General features: G+C 41.1%; 1 protein-coding gene across 6 annotated transcripts in view; it reads right to left on the reverse strand.

The window, feature by feature from the left end:
• Positions 1–8,624: 8,624 nt before the first annotated feature.
• The window catches only part of LOC309391031 (proto-oncogene Mas-like), a 32,267-nt gene continuing 16,870 nt past the window's right edge, over positions 8,625–24,021 (reverse strand). For 3 of the 6 annotated variants that reach the window (XM_081951062.1, XM_081951063.1, XM_081951061.1), the window contains 4 exons: positions 23,457–23,599; positions 21,744–21,828; positions 20,068–20,125; positions 14,810–16,359 (listed from right to left, as the gene is read on the reverse strand). In XM_081951062.1, the coding sequence (XP_081807188.1) occupies positions 15,369–16,359; positions 20,068–20,125; positions 21,744–21,786 (1,092 nt within the window). In that variant the 5' untranslated portion in view covers positions 21,787–21,828; positions 23,457–23,599 and the 3' untranslated portion in view covers positions 14,810–15,368. Of the gene's footprint in view, positions 8,689–14,809; positions 16,360–19,482; positions 20,032–20,067; positions 20,126–21,743; positions 21,829–23,456; positions 23,600–24,021 lie in introns of those variants that run through there. The other 3 variants (XM_081951064.1, XR_014175215.1, XR_014175216.1) reach the window with 3 other exon arrangements.

Raw genomic sequence — 24,021 nt, forward strand, 5'->3', positions numbered from 1 at the left:
AGGGAGACAAACTATTAATATTTGCATCTTTCATTCTTTGGAGAGAATACCAAGTATTAATATAGGCTTACAATGGCAAATATACATCAAAAGGAATGTACTAGTACTATCCGTTAGTCCTCAATGTATAATTGATAAGGCTCTTCTAGTATAAATCAGAGCTTGTTAACTCTAATCAATGCAACAGGTTCCTTATAAGTCGGAGATTAGCTCTCTGAATCAGCATCGGGGAAGGCTGCATGGCTGCTATCAAGCTGGAGCTTCTGGACTAAGCATCTGAGCAGGATCAGTGTATGAAAGGAATGTGGAAACATGGTAAGAAGATTTAAATAACCAACGGACACAAATCAGAATTTGGAAAAGGCAAAGAATCTTGTGAATAGAAATAATATTGACAGATAGATTGGGATTTTGGCAGTAGGAAAAGAAAGAAAGGGGGAAAATCTGGTTTAAATCGTTAAGCACAAAGAGAACTGTCTGTTTTAAACAACTTGGAGACAGAAATGAAAAAACGGAGACTTGATTAACCCATTGAAATACAAACTTTGAATTTGGATTTGAAATGATTGTATCTTTAAAAGAGATTAATGGACAATTGGGAACTTAACAAAGGAAAAAAAGGAGGGGGGAAACGGAAGCTAAAAATATACCAAGGAGACTTGCTTTGTTTGAGTTTGTTCTAATTTATACATATCTTAAGCAACTCTAATCAATGAGAGGTTGAAGGTAACAAGAAAAAAAATCAAGAAAAAGCATTGTTATCTCTGTTCATAATCTAAAACTGGATTTAAAAATATCAAGCTGTATTGCTGGAAATCATCCAGTTGAAGGAATATGGAGTCATTTGCCAGAGGGAAGAACAAAGAAAACAAAGTGATTAAGTTATCTCCCCCTTTTTTCCTCTCCATTTTAGCTGAATTGGAACATAAGCCATATCAGAATTAGGAAATAAGAAGAAATTGTGGAACTTAAACTACAATTAACTGTATAACTAACTGTAATTTATGAACTGGACATTATGAAAAGGTGGGAATTTGAAAAAATGGATGAAATTATAAAAATATGCATAAATCATTAAAATTAAGCTTAAATAGAATTTTGAAGTTAGAAATTGAGGAGAGGCAGGAAATGAGGGAAGAAGAGGGGGAGGGTAATGAAATGGTAGAAACAATGGAAAATAAAAAGCAGACAAAAGATTTCACTGAGTTTGACAGTGGCACAGGGAAAACTGAAGGGGGGGGGGGGGCTATTGCCCAACAAAGAAAACAGGATAGGTTTAGAGAAGAAAGATAAGAAAGAAAGGAGCAATAAGAGAAAAGAGGAAGAGAAGATAGTGTTAGATATTAACATATATTGCGATAAGTCTTCCCTCTGGTCCGCTCCTACAGCGGGAAACAGGTATCCCTCTGATTGGTCGAGGGGCGTGCCCAATCCCTATAAAAGGGGAACCCTCCGACTACAGAGCAAGCTGGATCACTACTACTACTAATAAATGAGCTGATAAGTTACTTCGTGTCCGCAGTCTGTCTCTCGTTGCCCAGATCTAACATTGGCGACGAAGGTGGGATCGAGAGACAGATAGGACGAAGAACGCTACCTCCAGAATCTCCGGATTTGATCCAGCCCAGGAATTCGGCAGTAATTCCGGCAGCCATCTCAGATCACCGCAGCGCGGCAAATTCAAACTGAGAAGATGGCGATGCATGCTCCCCCCGCTCCTTTCGACCCAGCAAACGACGAATGGGAAGCTTTCATGATTCGTTTCGAGTGTTTCCTCGAAGCGAACGAGTACACGGGGATCACCGATGCAAGGAAGAAAAACATCTTCCTCGGCTACTGCGGAAAGGAAGTCTTCAATACGGCCAGAGACCTCACCGCGCCTACTCCAATACAAGCAGTATCGTGGGCGACGTTGCAACAGACTCTGCAAACTCATTACGCGCCAAAACCTTCCCGCCATGTCTGCCGCAAGGAATTCAACATGAGGACTCAGAAGGTGGGAGAATCCATTAATCAATATGTTGCAGCCCTACGAAAAGCAGCAGCCCACTGCGAATACAGGGATCTGGAAGAGCACATCTTAGAGCAGCTCATCTGTGGGATAAGAGACATTTCTTTGCAAAAGAAGCTGCTGGCAAACCCGAATTTAACCCTACAATCAGGGTTAAACGAAGCAAGAGCGTCAGAATCAGCGGAAAAATCATCGGTGACCATACAACGAGGGGCCAGCGTAACCCAGCCAGCACCGAGACAAACCAGAGTTCACTACGAGGACACAAGCCCCGACTACGAGAATCCCGAGTTCGAGGACAGTCACCTGATGCAGAGCAGTCACTTGAGGCCTGGGGGGAGACCCGGATCCCGTTTGCCGCCCTGCGCAAGCTGCGGAGGGAATCACCCCAGGTCTACTTGCAGGTTCAGGAACGTTGTTTGTTCGCACTGCAACAAACTTGGGCACATCGCACGAGTGTGCCGGAGCGGAGTCCCTGCCTCACGGCAGCCACCCATGTACCGCCAACAGAAGCCCAACCCAGGGGCTTGGCGAAATCAAAAAGGGCGCCCAGAGAGAAATCCACAAGTGTTTACCCAGAGAGAAAGTTTCCAAAGAGCTGAACGAGCGTATCCCCAGAGAGATTACTCACAAGGAAGTGAGCGAGCGTATCCCCAGAGAGATTACACACAGAGAGCTGAAAGAGCGTTCTATCAAGACGCTCAACAAGACTATTTTCAGGATGTTGACGATGAGATAGAGCTGACCCAGAGAGATGAGTTGCGAACGTATCTCACCACGATACATCAGGTCCGCCCTAAGCGGCCCAAAAGGCTGAAAGTCACAGTCCTCTTGGAGGGCTCACCCTGCGAGCTAGAAGTTGACACAGGATCAACCCTGACGATCATTTCATGGGCATCCATGAAACAGGCTATCCCTAGCCTCAGAAAGAGCCAACTGCGCGCTCCAGACGTCCTGCTACGAGACTACCAGGGGAACCAAGTCCCCATCGTGGGCCAAGGCACATTCCACATCCGTTTCAAGGACATCGAAGCCCAGCTGCCCGTGACCATCCCCAGCGCGCCATTGCAGAACCTCCTGGGGCTTGATTGGTTTGAAGCCCTGGGATTAGAAGTCACCGGAATCAACGCCGTGAGAAACAGCAGCGCTGAACAGATTTTTAAGGAGTTCGAGGATGTGTTCAGCCCCGGTCTGGGTAAGTATGTGGGTAAACCAATATCGTTCAATTTAGACCCAAATGTGGCGCCAATCCGACTTAAACCGAGACGAGTGCCCTTTGCACTCCGCCCAAAAATAGATAAGGAGATAGATAAGTTAGTGGAACAAGGGATCCTTGAGCCGGTAGATCACGCGCGCTGGGAGACACCTATCGTGACCCCAGTCAAACCAGACGGATCAGTCCGCATCTGCGCGGACTATAAATGCACAATTAATGTCGCGCTACAACAGAGCGCATATCCTGTGCCCGTAGTACAGCACTTATTGCACTCGTTGGGGCCGGGAAAGGTTTTTGCTAAGTTAGACATGGCACAAGCTTACCAGCAGCTGCCAGTTGATAGCGCCACAGCGGAGGCCCAGACTATAGTGACGCATAGAGGAGCTTTCAAATGTAACCGGCTACAATTCGGTGTGAGTATTGCCCCAGGATTGTTCCAGAGCGTCATGGAACGACTGTTGCAAGGGATACCGGGAGTCGTCCCATATTTTGACGACATCTTGGTGTCCGCTGCAAACGAGGAGCAACTAAATAAAAGAGTCAGATCTGTTTTGGCCAGAATCAGAGAAAAGGGTCTCCGCCTTAAAAAGGAAAAATGCCAAATTAACGTGCCTAGCGTAGAATTCCTGGGTTATAGAATCGATGGTCAGGGAATACACCCCACTTCAAAGAAAATTAAGGCGATCCAGGACGCCCCCACACCACGAAATCAGACCGAGTTGCAGGCCTTCCTCGGATTACTTAACTTCTACAGCGTTTTTCTGAGGCAGAAGGCGACCGTTGCTGAGCCACTACACCGTCTACTCCAGAGGAACGCACCATGGAAATGGGGACGATCCAAAGCTGCAGCTTTCGCCGGGGTAAAGCGCCTGCTCACCACTGACTCACTGCTTGTTCAATACAGTCAGACCCTACCGCTGGTATTGACCTGCGACGCATCACCTTTCGGAGTTGGAGCAGTCCTCAGCCACAGGATGCCCGACGGAAAAGAAGCACCCATCGCTTTCTACTCCAGAACTCTTTCATCGGCCGAAAGGAACTACAGCCAAATGGACAGGGAAGCGTTGGCTGCCGTAGCTGGTGTAAAACGTTTCCATGAATACCTCTACGGCCGCGATTTTGAACTGATCACAGATCACAAACCGCTGTTGGGACTTTTGGCGGGAAACCGCCCCACTCCGGTCTCCCTTTCTCCACGCATGACCAGGTGGACTGTTTTCCTGGCTGCGTACTCCTACAAGTTAATTCATCGACCGGGCTCCACTTTAGGACACGCAGATGCACTCAGCCGTTGCCCATTACCCGACATTCTGCCAGACCCCACTCCAGAAGTACCGGTATTGCTCATTGACTGTTTGGATTCGGGACCGGTCTCTTCCTACGATGTTGCAAGGTTCTCCTCTAAAGACAATTTAATAAAGCAAGTGCAAACTTGGGTTTGGAGGGGGTGGCCGAAGGGAAATGTGGGCCCGGAATTCAAAATGTTTTGGTCAAAACGGGACGAACTCTCAGTGTTACAGGGATGTTTGTTGTGGGGGGATCGAGTTGTTATTCCTTATGCTCTACGAAAAAATGTATTAGATACTTTACATATGGGTCATCCGGGGATTGTGAGAATGAAGGCGTTAGCAAGAAGTTACGTGTGGTGGCCAAACATGGACAAAGAAATAGAGGAGTGGGTGGCCACTTGCGACCCATGCCAGGAGTCGAGACCAGCACCCCCGGAAGCGCCCGCCACAGAATGGGAGAAACCCAAGGCACCCTGGTCGCGAATACACATCGATTTCGCAGGGCCATTCCAGGGTCAGACCTTCCTTATAGTTGTAGATGCTTATTCTAAATGGCTAGATGTAGTCCTAATGACTTCAACCACGGCAGAGGCAGTCATAAAGGTTCTTCGGCGACTCTTCGCCACTCATGGCCTACCAGATCTCCTAGTATCCGATAACGGGCCTCAATTCACGGCCATGCAGTTTGAAACATTTTTAGCGGGGTTGGGAATCCGGCATGCCCTCGTCGCGCCATTCCATCCAGCATCCAATGGTCAGGCGGAGAGAATGGTGCGATTCGCAAAAGAGGCCCTCGCTAGGATGGGTCCAGGTGATTGGCAAACACGCATTGACCATTACCTCCTCATTCAACACATTACCCCAAGCGCAACGACGGGTAGGAGCCCCGCTGAACTACTCATGGGTCGCCGCCTACGGTCTCACCTGGACTGGCTCCACCCGAATTACTCTGCCACGGCTCCCCCAGACTCTACAAGTAAGATCCGGTCTTTCAGAGTAGGGGATTCAGTATACGCTCACAACTACACAGGGGGGACATTGTGGATGCCGGCAAAGGTCATTGGCATCACGGGTCCACGATCGTATTTGCTGGAACTAGAAGATGGGCGAAATTGGAAAAGGCACATCGACCAACTTCGGGGTCGCCTAGCACACGCCAACCTTCGAAATGAAGACGAGAGTTTCCTGTCTACAGGAAGTCAGCCACAAGAAAACCCCATCATAGGAAACAACGACGCCGGCGAGCCAAGCGTGGAACAAGACAACACGCACATAGCAGAGCAACCCCCAGACAACACAGCCAAACAAACTCCTGAACGCCCGAGCAACGAAGGCACCGGACCGCCAGAAAGGGAAATAGAAAAAACACCCGATCCTGCAACTTCTTTGAACCGACCCGCACCCAGTCCTGCAACCACTTCAAACCAACCCGAACTACGACGTTCCTCCCGAGCAAGACAAACACCCACATACCTAAAAGACTATGTTACCTACCGCAACGTTCCATCTAGGAGGGGAGGGGTGTTAGATATTAACATATATCGCGATAAGTCTTCCCTCTGGTCCGCTCCTACAGCGGGAAACAGGTATCCCTCTGATTGGTCGAGGGGTGTGCCCAATCCCTATAAAAGGGGAACCCTCCGACTACAGAGCAAGCTGGATCACTACTACTACTAATAAATGAGCTGATAAGTTACTTCGTGTCCGCAGTCTGTCTCTCGTTGCCCAGATCTAACAGACAGGAAGACAGAGGATATATAAAAAGATGCAGCAGTGGGTGGAGAAGGAAGAAGAGTTTCTAATTGATTGAATATGATAAAGGAAAGATAATTAAATATAGTTTAAAATATATGAAAAATTGACTCATATAGACCTTTTAAGAAGCTGAACAAAAGTGAGGTGTGTATTGCTTGTTATTTTACAGCGCAGATGAACAGAATTGTAAGAAGCATTGAACAGCAAGGATTGTAATTTAAAGACAATTAAATGTAAGCTACGTAAAGATATAGAAAAATGGAGGGAGAACTTGAAATATACTTATAATGGAAAATTATTGAGATTATAAAGACAGAACCAGAAGTTTGAGGCATGTAATGATGTATAACTATACAATATTATGATGACAATAGCTGGAAATTGTAACCAGGTCCACATTTCAGTCAAAAATAAGGTGGGGGGGGGAGTTTAAAATATAATAGCTATATATGTATACTTTTTCTTTCAAAAAGAGGATATATATAATTAAAATTAAAAAATGTTTATTGAAATTAAATTATAAATACCATCAACATAAAATGGAGCATGCTCAGAGGCTGAAATATACCATGTAAATGAGATGAAGAGTGTGGAAGAGGGGAGAGAGGTAAGGGGAAGAAGAGAGGGTTAGGAGAGAGGGAAGAGTGGGAGGAAGAAAAGGTGAGAAAGGAGGAGTGGAAAGAGGAGAGAGGAGAAGGAGAGAGGAAGGGGAAGTAGAGAAGAGAAGAATGGCAGAGGGAAGAAAGGAAGTGGGGGGAGAAGTAGAGAGGGAGAAGAAAGTGATGGATAGGATACAAATATGGTGTATGAAGAGCAGAAGAGCCAATAATAGGTCTTGGGGGTTGATGGTAAGACCAATTGACATAAATATTTAATGATACAAAATAGTGTTGGTTATGTAACAGTATACATGTGGTTATTTGCATGAAAATTTTAAAAAAGTTATTATAAGAAAGAAAACAAGTTCTAAGTATGAGACAGAAATTTGAGGTTGAGGGCCTTCCAATACATCAGGTGTGTCAAACGCAATTTCATTGAGGGCAACATCAGGATTGTGTTTCACCTCAGGGCCAGGGTGGATGCAGTCAGAGTGGGCGTGGCCATGGTGGGTGTGGCCAGATTGGTGTCACTCATGTCGGGGCAACCTGTGGCCAGAAGCTCCGTTTTTGGTTGGGATGGCCTCTTGAAATTCTCTACCAGCAAAAATGGAACTCAGGAGAGTCGTGTTTTCATTCACAGAGGCACTGCAGGCCGGTCCTTTCCTATTTCTAGAACAGCCCCACAGGCAAGATCTAAGCACCCTGTGTGCTGGATCAGGCCCACAGGCCTTGAGTTTGACACCCCTGCTTTACATCCTTGAGTAGGACAGTTGAGAAAATATCAGGGTTGAGGGTTTTGTTGTTACTTTGTAATCCATCTTTCTCATCTTTTCTTTTTCTGGGATTATAATGAACTGAAATGAATATAATCTCTCCCACTTTCTATTCAGTTTCTGTTCCATTCTTTCACTTTCAATTCTATCCATATAATACTAAAACTCTCGTGTTTGTTTGATGCTTTAGAATCAGTGGTGGGTTTCAAAAATTTTTTAGAACCTCTTCTGTAGGTGTGGCCTGCTTTGTGGGAGTGGCTTGTTGGCCATGTGACCAGGTGGGAGTGGCTTGCCAGCCATGTGACGGAGCGGGAGTGTTTTGGCAGTCATGTGACTGGCTGGGCATGGCCAACTTGTAAAATGTGGTGAAACTCATTTAAGAACACACTTGCTTAGCAACCAAAATGTTGGCTCAGAAACTCTGGCATTTGAAGCATGCAAGTCTTAAAGCTGTCAAGTTACAAGACCCTGGCACCCCTAACCCTTTAGAAAACAAATCCCCAGGGGTGTTCAAACTTGACAGCTTTAAGACTTTATGGTTTAGATAGGACTCTTAGACCTGGGTGGGGCGATTGGTGAGCCAGCCAATCAGTAGATTTGTGGAACCTCTTCTATAGAAAAGGTTAGAACTGGCAGGAACCCACCCCTGTTCAGAATATACATAACTAAGTCTAGGTCAATAACATTTTCAATTTTGGAGTTCCTATTTATTAATCTGAGTTCCACTCCATTGTTTCTGCTGGAAGTCAGAAAATTTGGTTTTTAACACTCTGCCAAGTTCATACGTGCTGTCAATGGAGATATCCTAGTAATTCTCAATTGGGGCTAGGCTTCCCTCAGAGAGCTTTGTCCCTTGTCTGACTCCTGCGCTGAATCAAAAAATCCTCACTGATTCTCTTGGAACGTCTTTGGACATTCACAAATGTTATGAAGCAATTGGAAGGCTGCATCCTGCAAATAAAATATTTTGAACTATATTATACTTACATATTGTCATACTCATAAGCCGTTTCATCGATGAATATCATTGAGCCATTTAAAGAGTCTTTAGAGAGAAAGAAATTACAGTAAGTCATGATTATGATCAGTAACATCAGGCAGCAAAAATACTACTGTGTTTTAGACACTTTTCCATATTTAGGTTTAAGTGTTTCTGTTTGTGGCTCTTTGTAATTATCCTTAAAATACGAGTTCCAGGTGTAGTTATAAAAGAAGAGACAGTCATTGTGATCTCCAAAACTTAAAATATATTACCCACTTAGCTTTCATTACCCTCTGCTAACATCATCAGAGTGTAAAAACTACCATTGAAGAGATATCTACCTTTATACATCATTAATCAAGTTGGCCATTGTACACGTGATAGGCCCATCCAACTGCCTCCCACCTGTAATTAAGTATGTATGTATGTATGTATGTATGTATGTATGTATGTATGTATCTCTCTGTGTGTATACATACACATACAAATACATACATATACATACACACACACAAAAAATTTTTTTTTCAAAAAGGAGACTTTTCTTCCCACCCTTCCTTCATCTTCAGAAATGCATCTGGGTTTCCAATCATATACAATACAATTGCAGAGTTGGAAGGGACCTTGGAGGTCTTCTAGTCCAACCCCCTGCTCAAGCAGGAAACCCTTACACCACTTCAGACAAATGACTATCCAACATCTTCTTAAAGACTTCCAGTGTTGGGACATTCACAACTTCTGGAGGCAAGCTGTTCCACTGATTAATTGTTCTAACTGTCAGGAACTTTCTCCTCAGTTCTAAGTTGCTTCTCTCCTTGATTAGTTATACTCATTGCTTCTTGTTCTGCCCACAGGTGCCTTGGAAAATAGTTTGACTCCCTCTTCTTTGTGGCAACCCCTGAGATATTGGAACACTGCTATCATGTCTCCCCTAGTCCTTCTTTTCATTAAACTAGACATACCCAGTTCTTGCAACCTTTCTTCATATGTTTTAGCCTCCAGTCCCCTAATCATCTTTGTTGCTCTTCTCTGTGCTCTTTCTAGAGTCTCCACATCTTTTCTACATCGTGGTGACCAAAACTGAATGCAGTATTCCAAGTGTGGCCTTACCAAGGCATTATAAAGTGATATTAACACTTCACGTGATCTTGAGTCTATCCCTCTGTTGATGCAGCCTCAGAGGGATATGTTGACTTCAACACTTGTGTCCCTGCAAAGGGCAATTCTGAGATGGTGTTGCATACAGGAAATCACAGATATTGGTGTGTTAGTACTCTTACGTTCTCCATAAGACTTACTTTATGAAAAATCACCTGAAGAGTCCTTTTATAAATGCACTTATTGAATGTTTTCAAAATGCCAGCACCCACCTCCCAACCCCAGGAGATGGTCGACAACAGGAATTCATGTACGGGTGCTAGAGTTTAAATTTTGGAATGAACTTTTGAATATTATAAACATTTGGGGCTTTCTTCAGCAGTAGTATCCTTCCTGGAAAGGAAGATGATATAATTTATGCTGTTCCTACCTTCCGTTAAATTTAATGGAAACTCCATTGGGCAAAATGTGCATAGAAGACTTCAGACCTGTAATGAGGGAGGACAATCCAGGACACTGCAATTTAAGGAGAAATATTATTAAAAGAAAGCAGACTTGTCTGTTCATCTTGTCAAAACATCTTAAAGGAATTATGTTCTTGAGGAACTGTCACTGTAGGTCTGCTGTCCACACAAAACAGGTTAAAACATTTTTCCCTTTCAATCAAGCAATCAACGTTTATTTACTGCCCAAGACCAAACACATTCAAAGGAACTAGCAACAGTTACAAAAATGAATGTTTAAAAACTGAGTGAAAATCTTTTAAAAGTTATCAGCTAACAATTAATAGCAAGAGTAGAACTTGATCGGATATTTAAAGGGTTCTCACTGCTTGATGAGTTTGCCATTCTTCCCAAAGATTGATGTCTTGTCACTGATCAGCAAGATTAAGACCAGCAAGATATTCCAAACAAGAATCCTAAACTATGAATATTAATACAAGCATTATTGGAAGATTACAGCATGACTGTAATTCCCAGCTTGCTTATGGTTGTAAGTCAAAAACTACCTATTTCAAATGAACAATGCCTGCAACAATTCAGAATGGATTTGACATAAAAGTACTTTGAAAATGGTTAACTGCATCCCTGTTTTGTTTGGCTCCCTCTCCATGCGGAGAGGGAGCGGCTAAAAAATTAAAAATTTGAAATTTGAATTTGAGCAGTGCTTCAAATGGAAAGCCCATAAAGAGAGTGGTAAGGATAGCAGAGAAGATTATAGGAAGTTCATTCCCATTATTCAGGATGCTGCTTCTAAGTGCTATGTGCTTACAGCTCAAAGCATCGTTAGAGACCCCACACGCCAATTTTATTGTCTGTTTTTGTTGCTCCCCTTTGGGAGGAGATTTTGAAGTATTTTTAGCAAGACTACTGTAACAGCTTTGTTCTCTATGCCATCCATGTGGTAAATGAACAAGATTTGTTTTTCTCACCATTTGCATGTATACATCTGAACTAGACAGTGTTGTTTCTATGTGTTATATAATATTTGTGGGTACATACATAATTTTTATTTATTTATTTCTTTTTTTGTTAAGTTATATTTATGTAGTGTGTATTGGAGATGATAACCCTTTGAGAGCTGTATACAATGAAATTTCATTTTAATGTATGCTTATTAGTGTATATTCAAAGGGACAATAAAGTTATTAGTCTATTCTATTATTCTATTCTAATTTCATTGTTTGTTTGTCTTTTGCTCTTTCTGTTAGCTCTTCTATCAAGGAAGATTCCTGTAGTAGAAAGGACGTTCCTTGAATGCTCACAATTTCTGTCTCTAGAACTATTAATGAGTCCCCCAAGGGGTTGAATTGATTACTTATAGTAAATAAACAAGTTGCCCTTACTGGCTTGCAGTTTAGGGACCAGATCAATTCTTAGATGTTTCCAGGATTTTCTTGGGTTTTTGTGCCCAGATCTTGAGCGATTCCTCTTTGTCTTTCTCCCATGAAGAAAAAGTTCTCAGATAAAAGATATTCAACCAAAGCCAGACACACACCAGTCAAAAAATCAAGGATGGGAACATTGCTGTCACACTATCCTGAGAAAAAAAAAGTTGAGTTCTATTATTGGCCAAAGGATCCTGTGGAATTAGCTGATCTCATACTAATAGTCCCCTAGTCTTATCTTAAACTCCAAAAGGAGTATTTTGCAAATAGCCATTACCACAAAAGAAACTCTGCCTTTACTGTAGACATACCTGGTGACGGATCTCCAGATGGGAACAGCTGGTCTCTTTCAGAATCTAAGCATGAGGTGTCTTTTTCAATGAATCCTCTTAGCCTGCACTTGATGTAAGTGCAGTTGAGAAGGAGAATGGAGATTGACCAAGCTGCAACGTTTCAAAAAAAGAAAAGGAAGAAAAAAAGAACTTACACAGCGTTCTTCTCAGAATTTTGCAACATTATATGTTATCGCACACAGTATGAAGGAAGTGCTTGAAACCACAATATTATCTTGAAACATGGAACAACCAAAAGCTATCTGACAGGGAAGCAACCTAATCTGGATGTCAAATTCCTGGAATCCAGGCCCATTAAAGAAGTAATTATTTTATGGTAGCAACTTCCTTGCTACCCAAATGAATCCAAGAATCAATGCAAGCGTCCACCATCTGGCCCATTTTGTCGTGTTTGCAAATGTTGCGGTTAGTGCATATTTTTAAAAAGCAAATACAACTTTGAAAAGTCAAAATGTTTCTGTATTTCCTTCCAAACATTTCTCATTTAATCTGGAGAAGAAAAAAGTATTCCAGCATTTTTGTCCGGTTTTGTCCAAAGGAAAGAGAATTTTGGTGAACTTGTCATGATTGGAACACTGAGACCATCCATTCACTTGTTTAGTGGGAGAAAAGGCCTGACTCCCCCTGTAGAATCACCTTCAAGGAATCTTCTGACTCTGTTTGCTCACAGTCCAATTCAATCCCAAAGCAAGTCAGGAGAAGCTCTTCTGATTAGGCTTCCTCAGCCTAGGAAAAATGGGCAGTTCAGGACATTTTCATGGAACCAAAAATAAACATAATGGAAGAGCATCTTTCCATCATCTCCAACATTCAGGATGAAAAGCACCACCATGGGAAGACATGAATGAATGAATGAATTTAATTTATTTAATTTAATTTTATTAAATTTATAGACCGCCCCCTCTCCCCAGAGGGACTCGGAATGAATGAATGAATGAATGAAGTTGCAAAGAACTTTGGAGGTCTTCTAGTCCAACCCCCTGCTCAAGCAGGATATCCTTTACCATGCCAGACAAATGGTTGTCCAATCGCTTCTTAGAAACCTCCAATGATGAACCCTCAATTTCTTAAGGCAATCCATTCCACTGAGTCATTGCTCTAACTGTCAGGACGTTTCTCCTTAATTCTAGTTTGGTCCTCTACTTAATTAGTTTCCATCCATTGCTTCTTGTTCTGCCTTCAGATGAATTAATTAATTCATTCATTCATCTCAAGGCAGAACAAGAATTCATTCATTCATTAGTCAATGAATGAATCAATGAACAAATAAATAAATAAATATTCTTATACAATAGCAGAATTGGAAGGGACCTTGGAGGTCCTCTAGTCCAACCCCATGCCTAGGCAGTAAACCCTATACCATATCAGACAAATGGCTATCCAACATCTTCTTAAAGACTTCCAGTGTTGGGACAGTCACAACTTCTGGAGGCAAGCTGTTCCACTGATTCATTGTTGTTACTGTCAGTAAGTTTCTTATCAGTTCTAAGTTGCTTCTCTCCTTGATTAGTTTCCACCCATTGCTTCTTGTTCTACCCTCAGGTGCCTTGGAGAATAGTTTCACTCCCTCTTCTTTGTGGCAAGCCCACAAAGATATTGGAACACTGCTATCATGTCTCAGCTAGTCCTTCTTTTCATTAAACTAGACATACCCAGTTCCTGCAACCGTTCTTCATATGTTTTAGTCTCCAGTCCCCTAATCATCTTTCTTGCTCTTCTCTGCACTCTTTCCAGAGTCTCCACATCTTTTCTACATCGTGGTGACCAAAACTGAATGCAGTATTCCAAGTGTGGCCTTACCAAGGCATTATAAAGTGGTATTAACACTTCACGTGATCTTGATTCTATCCCTCTGTTGATGCAGCCTAGAACTGTGTTGGCTTTTTTGGCAGCTGCTGCACACTGCTGGCTCATATTTAAATGGTTGTCCACTAGGACTCCAAGATGCCTCTCACAGTTACTACTATTGAACATGGTACCACCTATACTGTACCTGTGCATTTTGTTTTTCTTGCCTAAATGTAGAACCTTACTCTTTTCACCATTGAATTTCATTTTGTAAGATAGAGCCCAATGTTCAAGTCAGTCAATATCCTTCTGTATCTTAAGCCTGTCTTCTGGAGTGTTGGCTATTCCTGCCAGCTTGGTGTCATCTGCAAATTTGGTGAGTTCCCCATTTATTCCCTTAGCATGAGGCAGAAAAGCAAAGAAAAACGAAAAAAGGGGCACATTTCGAAGACTTTCTTCTTCAGAAATAAAACACTAAAAAGCTATCCTGATGTTTCATTCCAGAGTGCAATCCAAAAATCAGTACTTCAATCAATAGAAGGGAATTGGCTAGTCAGGTTTTGTAACATGGTTGAAAATTTTTTAACATGTTCCAGGGGTTCACAGAGACCATTTGGGGCCCACTTGACACTTCCTTCACAAACAAACAAGTTTTACTCTCAACACTACAAGTGCCTCATTCTCTGCCTTTTCTGCAGCTCAGTTTAGCAACATTACCCTAAACCAGAAAATTGTTATGTTTTGTATACAAATGACTTAGGATATTCAATGAATTGAGACAACTGAAATTAAAGCCATCAACACTGCTTTAGTGGTGGATGTAATTCTTTTAAGATTGTTTTAGATACAGTAAGATCTGTGGTTAATGTTCTTGTTCCAAAATATGGGGTTTGTTGGCTGGCATACTAAAGCTCAAAAAAGCACATTGAGGGTGGAGATAAATCAGACATTTTTATCAATACCACTAAAAAGGAAAGACAAGAAAACCAAGGAAAAAAACCCAGCATGGTTGCACAAAGAACATTGCATGAAAGAAGAAAAAAATAAGTGCAACAAAAAATGGAAAAAGGAACACATAATTAAGGCAGAGGGGACGCGGTGGCTCAGTGGCTAAGACGCTGAGCTTGTTGATCAGAAATGTCAGCAGTTCGGTGGTTCGAATCCCATGCCCCAAATAACGGAGTGAGCTCCCGTTACTTGTCCCAGCTTCTGTCAACCTAGCAGTTCGAAAGAAGGTAAAAAATGCAAATAGAAAAATAGGGACCACTTTTTTAATATTATGTTATGATATTAAAAAGAAAGTATATGAAGTCAGACATACAATTTTGTTATGATATTAAAAAAGAATGTATATGAAGTCAGACATATAATTTTATGATATGATATTAAAAAGAATGTATGTGAAGTCAGACATACAATTTCATGTTATGAAGTAAGAAATTTTACTAAGTCAGACATTTTCTTTATAGAGATCTTCCCTTTGGAAATTATGAAGAAAGCAATATTTCCTTTTTATATTGTTTGGCATTAGCTACTTTGTTCAATATATGTGCATTTTATTGAATACACATTTTATTTATCTTTTTAAAACATGAATGTGCAGTGACAGTAAGACTTCACAAAAATTCTTTCTTCCTAGTTTGCTGCCCTTCTGAGCTCTCCTGTTCATCCTTGAAGACTCTTTGCAAAGCCACCTTCAGAGACGCCCTGGGCTGATCCTTTCCCCTCTTCTTCCTCCCCACTAAGAAATAAAGGAGTGGGTTGATGCTGCTGTTGAGAGTGGCACATCCTATCCCAATGGTCAAGAGGAAAGGATAATGGAAACGTACATAATAAATGACATATAAGGCATACATTGGGAGAGAGAAGAGGAGGAAGAAGAGGAGAGCTAGCAAGATGGCAGTGAGAAGTTTCCTTTGATTGCGTTGAGATTTAGACCTCACATGAATCCAAAGTGTCAGAGATGACACAACCATGAGAGGTGTGCAAAGTAAACCATTCACAATCAGCTGGTAAAGAAAACGTGAACTTCCAAAGCTGTTTGTCTGGGACAGAATGAAGTGCACCGCAGAGAGCAGGAAGGAGAGGATCCAGATGAAGCTACAAACAAGGGTGGAAAGATTTGGGGGACGATGGCAGCGATGCCAGAGCGGGAAAAGGACAGCCACACACCTGTCCAGGCTGATGGCTGTCAGCAGAAACTGGCTAGCAGAATAGGTGAAGGAAAAGAGCTCAAAAAACAAGAAGAAGAAGGTTTGGACAATCTCATTTCTTTTACCCAGAGTTGACACCGTCACAAATATAACTGCAATAATGAGGGATGTGAGGACCCCAAAATCAGCGACTGAGAGGTTCAGGATGAAAGTGGTGAAAGGATTCCTCTTAATGGAAAAGGCCAGGAGGTAAATTGTCCTTCCATTTCCCACCAGGCCTAAGATGCCAATAAGGGCAAGGAATCCATTGATAAGATTTCGCGTTAAATTATGAAGCAGTTGATCATCTGGAGAAGGGATTCCTGGTATTTTAGAAGTATTTGGAGCATTTCCCACGCTTTCGATAATATACAAAGAAATGTTGCTCTCCAAAATACTTTCGAAAGGGATTCGCCTTAAAAAAAAACAGAAAAGAGTATCAGTTCTCACATGCAAGCACGCACACACACACACACACACACACAAACACACACACGCACACAAGCACATACATTTATTTTTCACTTATGCATATCAACACGCATGTTGTGGTTTTTTTTTTCGGCATTTGATGGAAATTATAACCCTAAAATCAATGCTTTTTATGAGGCTGGAGAATTGCTGTACTCAATACAGACCCAAGCTTTTCACCCCCAAATCTTCAAGATGCATTTCAATAAAATCCCTACCAATTCCCTGTAATAGACATTCTGGCTGAGGGCAGACCAGGAGTGAAATTCAGCATGTTCTGGCAGGTTCTGTAGAATCGGTAGTGGAAATTTTTAGTAGTTTAGAGAACTGGCAAATACCCCCCAGGAGTGGGGAGGAAATGGGGATTTTGCAGTATCCTTCCCCTGCTACACCCACCAAGCCACACCCATAGAAGCAGTAGTAAAAGAAATTGCATTTCACCACGGGGCAAACTAGGGTTATTGGACATTTGAACAAGCAAAGGACAACCCAAAAAACAGGAAAAGAAAACTAATGTGGAGGGAGACAAACTATTAATATTTGCATCTTTCATTCTTTAGAGAGAATACCAAGTATTAATATAGGCTGACAATGGCAAATATACATCGAAAGGAATGTACTAGTACTATCCGTTAGTCCTCAATGTATAACTGATCAAGGTCTTCTAGTATAAATCAGAACTTGTTAACTCTAATCAATGCAAAAGGTTCCTTGTAGGTCGGAGATTAGCTCTCTGAATCAGCGTCGGGGAAGGCAGCATGACTGCTATCAAGCTGGAGCTTCTGGACTAAGCATCTGAGCAGGATCAGTGTATGAAAGGAATGTGGAAACCTGGTAAGAAGATTTAAATAACCAACTGACACAAATCAGAATTTGGAAAAGGCAAAGAATCTTGTGAATAGAAATAATATTGACAGATAGATTGGGATTTTGGCAGTAAGCAAAGAAAGAAAGGGGGAAAATCTGGTTTAAATCGTTAAGCACAAAGAGAACTGTCTGTTTTATACAACTTGGAGACAGAAATGAGAAAACCGAGAATTGACTAACCCATTGAAATACAAACTTTGAACTTGGATTTGAAAATATTGTATCTTTAAAAGAGATTAATTGACAATTGGGAACTTAACTAAGGAAAAAAGGAGGGGGAAAACGGAAGCTAAAAATATACCAAGGAGACTTTCTTTGTTTGAGTTTGTTCTAATTTATACATATCTTAACAGTGACGTGCAGTCAGGGGAGGCAGAGCCGCACCACTCTCATCATGAAAATAAAAAAAAATACTCCGGGAAGCCGCGAAAGTGGCTGGGAGAGGCGCGCGGCTTGGTTTAGCCTCCCTGGACATCTCAGCAGCAGCCCCAAGTGTGCCGATCTTGCCATTTTTTGCATTGGGCTCGCCCGATGCATAAAATGCCTAGGTAACAACGTCAGTGCTAGAAGGGGGGGGAAGGAGGAGAAAGGAGAAGTTCCTCTTCTTAGAAATGTCTTTTCAGTGGAGCTGCGGCAGCCTGCCTGCCTCTTTCTGACATTTCTGAGAAGAGAAACTTCTCCTTTCTCCTCCTTCCCCCCCACTTCTGTCACTGACGTTGTTACCTAGGCATTTTTTGCATCGGGCGAGCCCGGGATTCTTGCAAGGAGAATGGGAAAACGTGTGCAGGCGGCTCCTCAGCACACAGCCTCAGATTAGTACAGCCGCGATCCCCTTCCCCTGCACACATGGTCCCATTCTGCTCCTTCCTAAACCAACATGAAGGGGACCGCGGCTGCGCTTATTGAGGCTGTATGTTGAGGAGCCGCCTGCACACGTTTTCCCATTCTCCTTGCAAGGATCTCGGGCTCGCCCGATGCAAAAAATGCCTAGGTAACAACGTCAGTGCTAGAAGGGGAGGTGAAAGGAGGAGAAAGGAGAAGTTTCTCTTCTCAGAAATGTCTTTTCAGTGGAGCTACGGAAGCCTGTCTGTCCCTTTCTGACATTTCTGAGAAAAGAAACTTCTCCGTTTGGGCTGCGCCCGTGCGATCGGAGCAACCACGCGGTTTGATGACGTCACCAGCCGCACCAGTCATAAACATCACCACACATCACTGTATCTTAAGCAACTCTAATCAATGAGAGGTGGAAGATAACAAGAAAAAAAATCAAGAAAAAGCATTATTATCTTTGTTCATAATTCTATCTAAAACTGGATTTAAAAATATCAAGCTGTATTGCTGGAAATCATCCAGTTGAAGGAATATGGAGCCATTTGCCAGAGGGAAGAACAAAGAAAATGAAGTGATTAAGTTATCTCCCCCTTTTTTCCTCTCCATTTTAGCTGAATTGGAATATAACACGAAACTGTGGAACCTAAACTGCAATTAACTGTATAAATAACTGTAATTTATGAACTGGACATTATGAAAAGGTGGGAATTTGAAAAAATGGATGAAATTATAAAAATATGCATAAATCATTAAAATTAAGCTTAAATAGAATTTCGAAGTTAGAAATTGAGGAGTGGCAGGGAATGAGGGAAGAAGAGGGGGAGGGTAATGAAATGGTAGAATAAATGGAAAATAAAAAGCAGACCAAAGATTTCACTGAGTTTTACAGTAGCACAGGGAAAACTGAAAGGGGGGGCTATGTCCCAACAAAGAAAACAGGATAGGATTAGAGAAGAAAGAGAAGAAAGAAAGGAGCGATAAGAGAAAAGAGGAAGAGAAGACAGGGAGACAGAGGATATGGCAAAAGATGCAGCAGTGGGTGGAGAAGGAAGAAGAGTTTCTAATTGATTGAATATAATAATGGAAAGATAATTAAATATAGCTTAAAATATATGAAAAATTGACACATATAGACTTTTTAAGAAGCTGAACAAAAGTGAGGTGCGTATTGCTTGTTATTTTATATAGCAGATACAAATTGTAAGAAGCATGGAACAGCAAGGATTGTAATTTAAAGACAATTAAATGTAAGCTAAGTAAAGATATAGAAAAATGGAGGGAGAACTTGAAATATATTTATAATGGAAAATTATTGAGATTATAAAGACAGAACCAAAAATTTGAGGCATATAATGATGTATAACTATACAATATTATGATGATAATAGCTGGAAATTGTAACCAGGTCCACATTTCAGTCAAAAATAAGGTGGGGGGGGAGTTTAAAATATAATAGCTATATATGTATATAGGTGTTCAAACTTGACAGCTTTAAGACTTTATGGTTTAGATAGGACTCTTAGACCTGGGTGGGGCGATTGGTGAGCCAGCCAATCAGTAGATTTGTGGAACCTCTTCTATAGAAAAGGTTAGAACTGGCAGGAACCCACCCCTGTTCAGAATATACATAACTAAGTCTAGGTCAATAACATTTTCAATTTTGGAGTTCCTATTTATTAATCTAAGTTCCACTCCATTGTTTCTGCTGGAAGTCAGAAAATTTGGTTTTTAACACTCTGCCAAATTCATACATGCTGTCAATGGAGATATCCTAGTAATTCTCAATTGGGGCTAGGCTTCCCTCAGAGAGCTTTGTCCCTTGTCTGACTCCTGCACTGAATCAAAAAAATCCTCACTGATTCTCTTGGGACATCTTTGGACATTCACAGATGTTATGAACCAATTGGAAGGCTGCATCCTGCAAAGAAAATATTTTTAACTATATTATACTTACATATTGTCATACTCATACCCAATAGCAAAAGTGAAGTTAGAGATGCCATGGAGATCGTCTTTAGAGAGGAAGAAATTACAGTAAGTCATGATTATGATCAGTAACATCAGGCAGCAAAAATACTAATGTGCTTTAGAAACTTTTCCATATTTAGGTATATGTGTTTCTGTTTGTGGCTCTTTGTAATGGTAATTGGTCAATAATCAGTCTCTATGGGACTCTCTAAGCCATCTGCTGCAGAAGGATTTAATCTAAGTGTATGTATACATACATATATACATACATACATGCACACATGCATACATATTGCAAATTATCCTAAAATTACGAGTTCCAGGTGTAGTTATAAAAGAAGAGACAAAAATTGTGATGTCCAAAACTTAAAATATATTACCCACAGCTTGCATTAGCCTCTGCTAACAACATCAGAGTGTAAAAACTACCATTGAAGAGATATCTACCTTTATACATCATTAATCAAGTTGGCCATTGTACACGTGATAGGCCCATCCAACTGCCTCCCACCTGTAATTAAGTATGTATGTATGTATGTATGTATGTATGTATGTATGTATGTATGTATCTCTGTGTGTGTATACATACACATACAAATACATACATATAGATATACATACATACACACACACAAAAAAAAAAACATGAACACACACATTTTGAAAAGGAAACTTTTCTTCCCACCCTTCCTTCATCTTCAGAAATGCATCTGGGTCTCCAATCATATACAATACAATAGCAGAGTTGGAAGGGACCTTGGAGGTCTTCTAGTCCAACACCCTGCTCAGGCAGGAACTCTTACACCACTTCAGACAAATGACTATCCAACATCTTCTTAAAGACTTCCAGTGTTGGGACAGTCACAACTTCTGGAGGCAACTTCTGTTCCACTGATTAATTGTTCTAACTGTCAGGAACTTTCTCCTCAGTTCTAAGTTGCTTCTCTCCTTGATTAGTTTCCACTCATTGCTTCTTGTTCTGCCCACAGGTGTCTTGGAGAATAGTTTGACTCCCTCTTCTTTGTGGCAACCCCTGAGATATTGGAAGACTGCCATCATGTCTCCCCTAGTCCTTCTTTCTATAAAACTAGACATCCCCAGTTCCTGCAACCGTTCTTCATATGTTTTAGCCTTCAGTCCCCTAATCATGTTTGTTGCTCTTCTCTGCACTTTTTCTAGAGTCTCCACATCTTTTCTACATTGTGGTGACCAAAACTGAATGCAGGATTCCAAGTGTGGCCTTACCAAGGCATTATAAAGTGGTATTAACACTTCAGGTGATCTTGATTCTATCCCTCTGTTGATGCAGCTCAGAGGGATATGTTGACTTCAACCCTTGTGTCCCTGCAAACGGCAATTCTGAGCTCGTGTTGCATACAGGAAATCACAGGTATTGGCATGTTAGTACTCGTACATTCTCCATAAGACTTACTTTATGAAAAATCTCCTCAGGAGCCATTATGTAAATGCACTTAGTGAATGTTTTCCAAATCCCAGCACCCACCTCCCAATCCCAGGAGATGGTGGGCAACAGGAATTCATGTACTGGTGCTAGAGTTTAAATTTTGGAATAAACTTTTGAATATTATAAACACTTGGGGATTGTCTTCAACAGTAGTACCCTTCCTGGAAAGAAGATGATATAATTTATGCTGTTCCTACCTTCTGTTAAAATAAATGGAAACTCCATTGGCAAAGTGTGCATAGAACACTGCAAATCTGTGGTGAGGGAGGACAATCCAGGACACTGCAATTTAAGGGGAAATATTATTAAAAGAAAACAAACTTGTCTGTTCATCTTGTCAAAACATCTTAAAGGAATTGTGTTCTTGAGGAACTTTCACTGTGGGTCTGCTGTCCACACAAAACAGGTTAAAACATGTTTCCCTTTCAATCAAGCAATCAACGTTTATTTACTGCCCAAGACCAAACACATTCAAAGGAACTAGCAACAGTTACAAAAATGAATGTTTAAAAACTGAGTGAAAATCTTTTAAAAGTAAGCAGCTAACAATTAATAGCAAGAGTAGAACTTGATCGGATATTTAAAGGGTTCTCACTGCTTGATGAGTTTGCCTTTCTTCCCAAAGATTGATGTCTTGTCACTGATCAGCAAGATTAAGACCAGCAAGATATTCCAAACAAGAATCCTAAACTATGAATATTAATACAAGTTTTTGTGTAAGATTACAGCATGACTGTAATTCCCAACTTGCTTATGGTTGTAAGTCAAAAACTACCTATTTCAAATGAACAATGCCTGCAACAATTCAGAATGGATTTGACATAAAAGTACTTTGAAAAAGGTTAACTGCATCCCTGTTTTGTTTGGTGGCTGCTGTGCTTCAAATAGAAAGCCCATAAAGAGAGTGGTAAGGATAGCCGAGAAGATTATAGGAAGTTCATTCCCATTATTCAGGATGCTGCTTCTAAGTGCTATGTGCTTACAGCTCAAAGCATCGTTAGAGACCCCACATGCCAATTTTATTGTCTGTTTTTGTTGCTCCCCTTTGGGAGATGATTTTGAAGTATTTTTAGCAAGACTACTGTAACAGCTTTGTTCTCTATGCCATCCATGTGGTAAATGCACAAGATTTGTTTTTCTCACCATCTGCATGTATACATCTGAACTAGACTGTGTTGTTTCTATGTGTCATATAATATATGTGGGTACATACATAATTTTGTATTTATTTATTTGCTTATTTGATTACTTATATATATGTAGTGTGTATTGGAGGTGGTAACCCTTTGAGAGCTGCATACAATGAAATTTCATTTTAATGTATGCTGATTAGTGTATATTCAAAGTGACAATAAAGTTATTATTCTATTCTATTATTCTATTCTAATTGCTTTGTTTGTTTGTTTTTTGCTCTTTCTGTTAGCTCTTCTGTCAAGGGAGATTCCTGTAGTAGACAGGACGCTCCTTGAATGCTCACAATTTCTGCCTCTAGAACTATTCATGAGTCCCCAAGGGGTTGAATTGATTACTTATAGTAAGTAAACAAGTTGCCCTTACTGGCTTGCAGTTTAGGGACCAGATCAATTCTTAGATGTTTCCAGGATTTTCTTGGGTTTTTGTGCCCAGATCTTGAGCGACTCCTCTTTGTCTTTCTCCCATGAAGAAAAAGTTCTCAGATAAAAGATATTCAACCAAAGCCAGACACACACCAGTCAAGAAATCAAGAATGGGAACATTGCTGTCACACTATCCTGAGAAAAAAAAAGTTGAGTTCTAATATTGGCCAAAGGATCCTGTGGAATTAGCTGATCTCATACTAATAGTCCCCACGTCTTATGTTAAACTCAAAAAGGAGTATTTTGCAAATAGCCATTACCACAAAAGAAACTCTGCCTTTACTGTAGACATACCTGGTGACGGATCTCCAGATGGGAACAGCTGGTCTCTGTCAGAATCTAAGCATGAGGTGTCTTTTTCAATGAATCCTCTTAGCCTGCACTTGATGTAAGTGCCGTTGAGAAGGAGAATGGAGATTGACCAAGCTGCAACGTTTCTCACGGGAAAAAAAAAGAACTTACACAGCATTCTTCTCAGAATTTTGCAACACTATATGTTATCGCACACACTATGAAGGAAGTGCTTGAAACCACAATATTATCTTGAAACATGGAACAACCAAAAGCTATCTGAGAGGGAAGCAACCTAATCTGGATGTCAAATTCCTGGAATCCAGGCCCATTAAAGAAGTAATTATTTTATGGTAGCAACTTCCTTGCTACCCAAATGAATCCAAGAATCAATGCAAGCGTCCACCATCTGGCCCATTTTGTCGTGTTTACAAATGTTGCGGTTAGTGCACATTTTTAAAAAATAAATACAACTTTGCAAAGTCGAAATGTTTCTCTATTTCCTTCCAAACATTTCTCATTTAATCTGGAGAAGAAAAAAGTATTCCAGCATTTTTGTCCGGTTTTG

The sequence above is a fragment of the Natrix helvetica genome, assembly GCF_964273705.1.
Source record: "Natrix helvetica genome assembly, chromosome: 4".
Classification (NCBI taxonomy): domain Eukaryota; kingdom Metazoa; phylum Chordata; class Lepidosauria; order Squamata; family Natricidae; genus Natrix; species Natrix helvetica.